The 9,294-nt window shown below is 37.6% G+C and overlaps 2 protein-coding genes across 2 annotated transcripts; one reads left to right on the forward strand and one right to left on the reverse strand.

Annotated features, from left to right (window-relative positions):
• Positions 1–2,422: 2,422 nt before the first annotated feature.
• Positions 2,423–4,828, forward strand: LOC147847215 (uncharacterized). The gene is made up of 2 exons (XM_087339439.1): positions 2,423–3,697; positions 4,589–4,828. Exons 1-2 carry the CDS (start codon positions 2,479–2,481, stop codon positions 4,633–4,635), a joined length of 1,266 nt encoding a protein of 421 aa, XP_087195565.1. The 5' UTR covers positions 2,423–2,478; the 3' UTR covers positions 4,636–4,828.
• Positions 4,829–5,010: 182 nt separating this feature from the next.
• Positions 5,011–8,815, reverse strand: LOC147847216 (uncharacterized; the record flags this gene model as incomplete). The annotated part of the gene is made up of 5 exons (XM_087339438.1): positions 5,011–5,662; positions 5,913–6,493; positions 6,813–6,897; positions 6,964–8,669; positions 8,752–8,815. Coding segments are annotated over 5 exons (3,088 nt in total), but the record flags the coding sequence as incomplete, so codon positions are not given.
• Positions 8,816–9,294: the final 479 nt, after the last annotated feature.

Consider the following 9,294-nt stretch of genomic DNA (forward strand, 5'->3'; position numbering starts at 1 on the left):
ATGTCCACTAATTTAAAAACTTCAATTAAGGCAAGAAGCGAGAGTACCCTGTCAAATCTTGACAAGGCTTTAAATGTTACTTAATAAGTTTTGGTCCATCTATTTGCACGATTTCTCGAATTATTAAGACACAAATAGGAGCTATAGAAGACCGTAAGGCTTAAGTCTCTCGAATAAGATTGGTCCTTTTTATGATGGTTTGCGAACTACGAATATCTTTTTTTCGAAGTTTATTGCAAGCACTAAGTATTGTCATGGTTTCTAGATAACATAGTCCATTTTCTCGTCGTTTTTCATTGGTGACATGAGGGATTTTGCATAGAACCCTTTGACGTCCGTAAAGTAAAAGAATTCAATAAAGAGAGAAATGAGTACCAATGTTGAATGCTCATTAAGAGAATGATGAGGGGGTGGTGTCAATTATTAATCAACTTATAAGAAGCATAAATTTATTTGAATAGCTTGACCTTGCACGACAAAGTGTCATTAATGATCCATAAAGTGAAAAAAACAATGAAGAGAATAATGTGTTCAATGTTTATTACAAGATTAATGACTACGAAGGTTTCGGTTACTAAACGGCAGATAAGAACAATGAAATGTTTCATCAAGGTACTATCAAACAATTCAATTTCATGGGCAACGGTGTTCAATTGATTTTAGTTTTATGTATTTCTACGAAGATCATGAAGATAGGATTGTTTTTCAAGGAAACACAACTTGTTAGTAGTCGAGAACATTAAATTGGATGAAGATGGCTATAAATTCGACTACTGAGAGGTGAGTTAGACTCTCTTGTCAATGTTTGAGCCTTCCATCAACTTAAAATTAGTGTGTGATTCTCTTCCTTGAACACGCCTAGATAGCTAGATTCTTGTGCAAGGTTTGTGTCCTCCATCCTTCTTTCATCTGATAATTATGTCCCACTAAGGCCACATCTCCAACAAAATAAGAAGTTTATGGTTGTTTGCAATGGTCCTGAATAGAACTCGTCTCATAAGTTATTTTGACATGAACAATTTCCCCTTTGACCAGAACATAAGTTCATCTCCTTGTTGAATGCCCAACAATCAATTGATGAATATTAAAAACAAATACTCACATGCAACAACTGTGATAGATTTTATAGGTCATGTTCGATCGTTGTCACTACAGGAAAAGGCAACTAGAGATTGGAACCTTTGAAGGAACAAGGAGGCAAGAAGACAATAGAAAGGATTGATACAATAGTGAGTGAGTACAATAGATTCAATAGAGCTTGGCAGAAGGACATCACATCTATGACAAACATCAAAGCTAATGCCTTCACACGTGCACGTGAACGCCAACAACATATGCTTAGGACCTTATAAAGAGAGAGGCTTCCATAACTCTCTGGCCTCCTTTCTATGTCTTCTCTTTTAATGGCTCATTAGTGTTTCAATTTGATGAGTCTTAGAAGGGAGAACACACATACATGTATATAACATAAATGGTGAGTAACCGAGGTGGAACTACCAGCCCCCACGCTGGCTGTTTCTGACTCACTTACCACCCTCAGGAGTTGTCTCGTACTAGCCATCACCGAAGGGCACCGTTTTTAGCTTGGGTACTTACATTAAGTAGTCAGTCCGAATGGCGATGTAACTAGTCTCATTTTCTTGAACTTGATTGGAGGGAGATTCCCCGATCTATGTATAAGCCTCCTTGTACAATCTCTTTGTAATAATCCTTCCTAACTAATGGGAAAGTAACTTCATTTTGGAAATAAAAAAACCAACCAAGGCTTCAAATTTCAATGTATGTATCAGTATGTATGCATCTAACTTGTAAGTATATATAGTTTTGGGTAGTACTACACATGATTTGCTGGAATGTCCATTGATTGACTCAAATTCTGAGAGGAAGGAAGAGAAAAATTCTGGTCCATGGATTTGCCAAATCTCTGTTTCTCTCTCTCTGTCTCAGTCTGCTTTAGAGACATTATTATTATTGAAAATAATACACTCTGTTCTTCTTCTTCTTCTTCTTCTTCTTCTGCTGCAGCATTTAAAGCCCACATATATATATGTAATAGCTTTTTAATGGCCTCTCGGTATTTATTTCTGAGAATTGGAAAGCATTTTGTTCAAGGCTTTTTATTTAATGTGTGTTTTCTTTACATATATGTATATATGTACATATGTATGTATTGTAATTTGTGACTTGTCTTGCAGTTGCAGTGGACGTCCTTTTCATCCTTCCTTAGTCTCTGTTAATTCAGAAAGCATCGCCATCACACATGAATGAATGAATGCGTGAATACCCCACCCATCTTTCCACCTCATAAAAGCAAACCTATTTCAAATCCCTTCCTTCCTTCCTTTCATGGTTTCTATGAAAAAGCATCTTAACACACACAAACACACACACATATATATAGACCCATTTCAGGTGCTACTTCCTCCATTGCTTCTTCACCATATTTTGTTTTCTTGTAGCAGAGACAGAGCACATCATATGGAAATCATCCTTGTGAAGGACTTGAATACTAATCAATGCTTCAAACAATCCTTTATCTTCTCTTGTAATAATCAGTTGTTCCATCCTCACCCTCATCATTATCAATGTAATTGTGATCAGGATGAGCTGAATCTCTTCTTGGAAGGCCCAACCTTGGCATCTGCATGGGAATACCGCCACCAGATAAGGCCACCCAAGGATTCATCATATCTACCGGAGATCCATGAGTTTAAATTCAGCATACCTTTCTCCGAAGAAATGAGCGATTGTTCGAAAATGGGAGCCCTCGGAAGAAGTGAGCAAGCTCGACCCGTTGGGTTGGGTTATGCGGTAGACCATAATGCACCTTCTAAGGATCATATATGGGCTCTAGGTATGGAGAGGTTCAAAGCACGGCCTAATGTCCTAATCTCTACAGAGGACTGCAATGGTTCTCACCCCCAAGAACATGTCTGTGTACAAGAGGCTTGTGCTTCCAAATCATTCATCACTAAGGGAGAGGAGTTGGGAAATACGGTTATAGATGCCAAACATGTTACAAATGGCACAAAGTTTGAGCTGGGTTCAGGTAAATCACCATCACCATCATGCAAGAGAAAGTGTGGTGTCAGATTAAGCAATCATGGAGAGAAGCTGAGAGGAGGACACCATAGATTTCTCATAAGGAGGAAAGGAGGTCTATGCAATGATACCGGAAATCCGAGCGCATTCTATGAATCTCCATCATTCCGCAAGAGAAAATGTGGTGCACGATTAAGAGATGATGGGGAAGGACGTTCTAAATTTGTCATGAGTCGGGAAGGAAGCTCAGCTCAGCTCATGAAGTATGTGGCAAGGCTTAAGTCCTTGTTTTCACTCAAAAAGCATCATGAAATACCAAGAAATCCTCTGTTTTCCATTTCACCTGAAGCAGACAATGTTGATGAGGATCATCCCACGCCGTCCATTGGAGCATGCTCTCTAGCCTCTTCATCATCCTCATCTTTCTCAAGTTCTTCTCATAAAATCAAGCAAATACCACTGATGTTTGATCAGACCTTGTTCCGTACAGCATCAAGCAAGAAAAAACATTCCTTCAAATCCCCGAGCAGATATCGAAAAAGAGATGAAGCACAGATTCAACGAGGTCTGAATGCTGGGTCCTCATACATCGATGTCGAGGACTCCATCAGAGGAGCCATTGAACATTGCAACAAGTCTTCCTCTACCCAAACAGGTAAATTCCTCATTTGGGTAACCCTTAAATCCTTTGGGTAGATGACCATTTGGAATCTGAAGGTGGATGTACGTTGATATTAGATTCAGTTCAAAATTAGCCTGCATCTTTTGGAAGGTTTATGTTCTGTTTGGAAAATGTAAATGCTGTAAACAGGAAGACACAATTTCATTTTTATTTGATTGAACATGTAAGAAAACATGCTCATACGGCAAAGAACAACTATTAAAAAGACATCTCATTCTTGGCCCTTCAGCCAGTTAAAGATTTTCATTCAGACACCTTCTGTTGAAGGGGTTTATTAATTCTCCGAATTTATAAGACATATAAAAGGAAATAAACCTCGAAGAATAATTGAGTTTTTACAATTTGTACATAGCTTGTAGTTTAGAAGAAATATTCCATAACAGTGTGGTAGAAATACCAGCGCTTTTGGTGATGGATCCCTGCAGCATTGTGGCTAGAATCTCACATCAGATCTACAACAAAATGGATCCCATATCCACTTATAATGAAGTTCATCTTTATTCTTGAACTGTTGGAAACCCAACTGGCACTCAGAGTGTGATCCATCACGAGCATCTACAATAGATGATCAGAAAAAGGAAAAACCATTGGTTAATCATTCCTTATGGAAAAAAATAGCTTAAAATGAAACATCTGGCTCGTAAATGTGGATAGCCCATTTTAAGATCAATGGTAGTTACTCTTAACAAGAAGAAAGAAGACACCACACCAGCTTATGAACAATTCAATCTGCACAAGCATTTGGGAGGAAATAATTTGAAAGAACTTGTCTATACCTTGGTGTAGGTTTATTATTCAGCTTTGTTGAACGTATTTCAGGTACTCAAAGCTCTTACTAGTTTTGTCTTCCCATTTATTTTCCAGCGCCAATAGTCTTATGCATTAGTTTCAAGCTCAGGGCTCTCTTCTAGAATGACCTCTGGCTCTCTTCTTGAATGGCCTGTATGTATGCCATTCTTTTTGTAAGCATCATTGAAGCAAAAAACAAAGGATGTTTGCTAGGCAGAAGCAAATGTTGATATCGCTGAAAAGAAGCAATACCTAGAGGTATTTGTATGCACCTTTATAAGGTGGAAGTTTGTAACATTGACCTGCTGCCCTTATTCCTCCTGTTATAGACCAGAAGAACCATTGGTCTAGATTTCAATGCTCAAAGCATGGTCATTGTAGTGTATGTTTTTTTATGTTAGTAGTCGTGATCTCTGGCTTACATTGACATGTATTCTCCCTGAAACCATATGAAAATCTGTCCTCTGGGAGTTTTTGACTGGGCTGGAGTGGCTGGTACTGCTTTCAGGATTGCTTGCTGCAGAGGAACCAACGCACGCTTTGGAAAGACCTTGATCTCTATGTTTGAGCTTTACTGAAATGGATTCAGATGCAGGCCAACTGTCTTCAGAATCTAGAACATTGACATTGCGACTAGCCATATTGTATGCTTTCTTGTTGGATCTGGCCTCCACACTATTTCCTTGTACAGACATCGGACAAGGCTGCGAATTTGCTCCAGCTTTTGGTGTGGTAAATTTTCTAGTGGATGAATTAGTACCAAAAGCTTCATTCTTGTTTATTGCCACCCTGTTTCGATCATCATTCTTTTCGGAAAGCTTAATACTCCTTCCATCCGAGTGCTTGTTTTCAACAATTGGAAGGTGCTTCTTTTGACTTAATTGAACTCTTGAAAGTGGACTTTTTTTTCTAATTCTGAATGCTTCCGTCTTGGGTAGGTGATGGTGGTGTTCACTATCACCACCACCGCCACCTCTTGATGGGGACACATGTCTCTTTCCAGGATAGGATTTTGCAGAATTTGCTAGCATTCGGAAGACTTTGACAAGTTCTGCCCCAATAATTTTACACTTTTTCTCTGCCATTGTCGCACATTTCAAAGCTGTTTCTACATTTCCATTGATATGCTGAACTTTTGTGTCAAGTATACTGCAATCAAATATATCCGATGTTTAAATAAGCAGACATTAATCGACTCACATAATGCAACAACCTTTAACATAAGACTGACTTCATTAAAACCAGATCTCTGAGTTTTATTATGTAAGAAAAATTGCATGAGCAAATTTGCTGGTTTATGGTTTGTTTCACCTCACCACGTGATCCTTTTCTTTCTATAAGACAAACTAATACAATTTCAAAGTTATTATAGTTATCAAGCAATGTTTTCACAACCTACCGAAGATTTGTATAAGTGGCTGATGCAACGTGCTCGATACGGCTCTCAACTATAATTATCCTTGTGTCAACAGACATTCCAACCCCCTTTTCCCTTGTATCCAAGTTAGTTAAACTCCTGTTTGCTTCTAGTGGCGACCATCTGCCTTCATCTGAATTTATTTTTGTTGACATATGTTTGTAGTAGCTTACAAAGGGATCTTTATCAACTAATTCGGATAATCTTTTCTCAATGTTCACATCATGCGTGCTTGATGTTTCGAGCATTCCTAGTCTAGTCTCAACTTCATTCAAAACCCTTGCAGCTGTATCATACTTCGGAACCCATTCTGCAACAGATTTCTCTAATCCTTCCATCTTATCCAAAAATTCATCAAGCTTACTAGATAAATCTAGTTGTGATCCTTCCAAGCTCAGAACCTTTTTATACATATCATCACATCTGATCAAACAAATGACAAATATGATAAGAAAAATGATATGCTGGAAAATTTTGGTAGTTATGAGTGAATACAGAAAATGATTTTGAAGAGGTATTGTCAAGATATATGCTATATTTCTGATCCAACTGTTGCTATATTTCTTCTAATGCTTTATGAAAATTTGGAATAATGGTTTAAAAGCCTAATAAAGGTTCCTATGTTAACTCATAGTAGGATTGCTCAATGAGGTGCTCTTAAGTATCACAGTAACTGCTTCCAGAGAAATTTATAGATCTAGTATGTTGAGTTGATGGATATGTGATATGTGCTCATATAAGGCCTTGTTTAGGACTCAATATAAGGCTAGAGATAGTAGGACAAGCCTTCATATTGGTTCCTAATCAAGGTTATGTTTGTGAACTTAACAATATGGACATCTATCTGCATATCTTTGAGATTCATAAATTGTAGGCTCATGCTAGATGCAATTCTTTCTCAAATGTTAAGTGAATGAATGATGTTCTGAATGGCACAGTTAACAGAATGATGCCATGGCCATGAAAACTAGAAAACGAAGCATAATCAAAGAGAAGACAATGAATCTCATTTTATGTGCTGAGAATGATATACCGATGGTTTGTGGAGGCATTTTTCCATTTTGTTTGAGTTAACTCGGAGAGAACTTCATCAGAAAGCCTTAAAGTCTTCTGTCTCAGTTCAGTCATGTCATGGAGAACATATTTAGCTTTCATGGAAAAACTAGATATTTCCTCTGAGAGGAGTCTGATTGAATCTGTTTCCTTCTCTGCTTTCGACTGAGTAATGTGAAGTCTTTCTAATTCATTTTCAAACTCTTGCACAACTTTGTTTATCTTCTTCTTTGCTGTAGTCGCAGCTCCAAGAACAGATTCTTTCTCTCTATGGATATGCTCACACATTTTCATCACCTCAAGCTGTACAGAGGATGTGTCTTTGTCAATGTTGAGACCATCCTGCAATTTCCCACTTTTTTTCTTAATGTTATCTTCAAGCTTATCCTCCAAAGATTGTGTGAATATATGGCCCTGCTGAAGCTCAAGAATTCTGGTTTGTAAGCTTTGAGGGGAAGTTGTCTGCATGGACTCTTCTCTTTTCTGTTTAGAAACTTGAACATGCCTTTCAAGTTCATTAAACCTAGCTTGAACCTGTGATTTGAGATCTTGGATTTGGGTTCTTACTTCATCTAGCCCGCCTAAGTAAAGCTGAGATAAGCTCTCTACCCTCTCCATGATCAATGTTCCTTGTCTTGTTGTGAGTTCACTGTTTAAGAAGCTTCTTCGCCCTTTCTCAACATCATCCTTGAATTTTTTCAATGCCTCCAGATCAGAGAAGCCTTGCTTAAATGATTTCTCTAGGGTTTGCACCACATGCTTCAGCTCTGATTCCCTATTCCACATGCTTCTGACTTTCTTAACATCAGCAATGAATTCTTTCAATGATTCTACATCATATTCACCTTGCTTGCATGACTTTTGCAAGTCCCCTACCCTGTTCTTCATGTCATTTTCAGTATTAAAATACGCCTCTTTCCATAGTTGTTCTAAATCACCTATCCTGTCTTTCAACTCTTTTTCAATCTTCACGATGTTCAATCTATTTTTTTCTATATCAGAATGACTGTCTTTCAATGACTTTTCCAAGCTCTTTGTCACTTTCTTCACATCCATGTATTCTTTATAAAGCAATTTCTCAAAGCTTTGCATTCCTCCAATTTGATCCTTGCATTGCATCACACCTTCTGTGTTGATCTTATCAATTGCCAATCTTATCTCACTCATTTGAGCCTCGGTTTCTTTCTTCAGACCATCAAGAATGCATCTGGAGTTCATTCCATCTTTTCTTATGGTTTCCAACTCTTCTTTGAAAGCCTTATCATCTTTACACCTCATACTCTCTTTATCTAATTTGGATTTAACTTCTTCAACCAAATTCATCATCGTTTCCATGTGACCTAGTGTTTTGGCTCTCACTGCTTCACCTTCTCTGTGGAGAGCAGAGAGTTCACTCTGCATTTCACTGATAACCTTCTCCTTTCCTGCACAAGCAGTCTCCATGAGAAGTGAGAATTGCTTCTCGAGTTTTCCCTCCAGCATTAGGTTTAGCTCTGCTGCTGCTCTCTCACACATATTTTCCTTAGCCATCTTTTCTTTTAAATCCAGCTCAATGTCTTTCTTCAAATTCCCTACATCAATCTTGATGCTTTCTTCAAATTTCTTCATAGATTCTGCCACAGCTTCATCAACTTGCTGCTTTATCTTGGTCTGTAGATTGTTCGAAAACCATGAATCAATGTGTCCCTGAGAAGAGACATCATGACCACAACACAATAAGCTAAAATTTTATCTACAGGCTTTGGGTGAGCTTTTAGCTAAGAATTACATGCATGAAAAATGCAGTTTCTCTTGTTCGGAAGAAACAAACATAAGCCTCTGAATTAAAGTTACTACAAGAAAGAAAAGCAAGTCAATAATAACCTAGAGATACTTACTTCAATAAGAAAATTTGTGGAACCAACAGTTGATTTGAATTCATCTGCAAACAAGAAAGGACATGAATTTCGTTAGTATTCCATGCTCAATCAACATAAAAAGATAAATGAACTCTTCATCAAACAAGCCAACCTAAGAAGCTGTATTGTATCTAGTACATTAACAGCTGTATTAAATATAATCAGACATGCCATATATGAATATGTAGTTCACCAATATACAACAAACAGCTATTTTGATCATCAAACAAGCTATCTATAGCTATTATAGCATCATCAAAATATATAATCAATCAGCTGTATTGTATCATCAGTGGTAAATCTCAAGGAAAAGATGTATCACCATCAGCATTACGAGAATTGAACATTGGTCTTGAAAAGTTGTCATAATCAGGCAGCTGATGGTTGAGAGTAGAATCATAGTCAAAAACAGG

This window comes from Azolla caroliniana, unplaced genomic scaffold, assembly GCF_043228905.1.
Source record: "Azolla caroliniana isolate FFs.n. ecotype wild unplaced genomic scaffold, voAzoCaro1.0.p SCAF_1343, whole genome shotgun sequence".
NCBI classification, from domain to species: Eukaryota; Viridiplantae; Streptophyta; class Polypodiopsida; order Salviniales; family Salviniaceae; genus Azolla; species Azolla caroliniana.

Excerpts from the sequence above, each read along its gene's own strand:
- LOC147847215 (XM_087339439.1), top strand. The coding sequence starts at position 2,479 with ATGGAAATCATCCTTGTGAAGGACTTGAATACTAATCAATGCTTCAAA. Across the intron at positions 3,698-4,588 it reads GTCTTCCTCTACCCAAACAG|CGCCAATAGTCTTATGCATT; the intron begins GTAAATTCCTCA and ends TTTATTTTCCAG.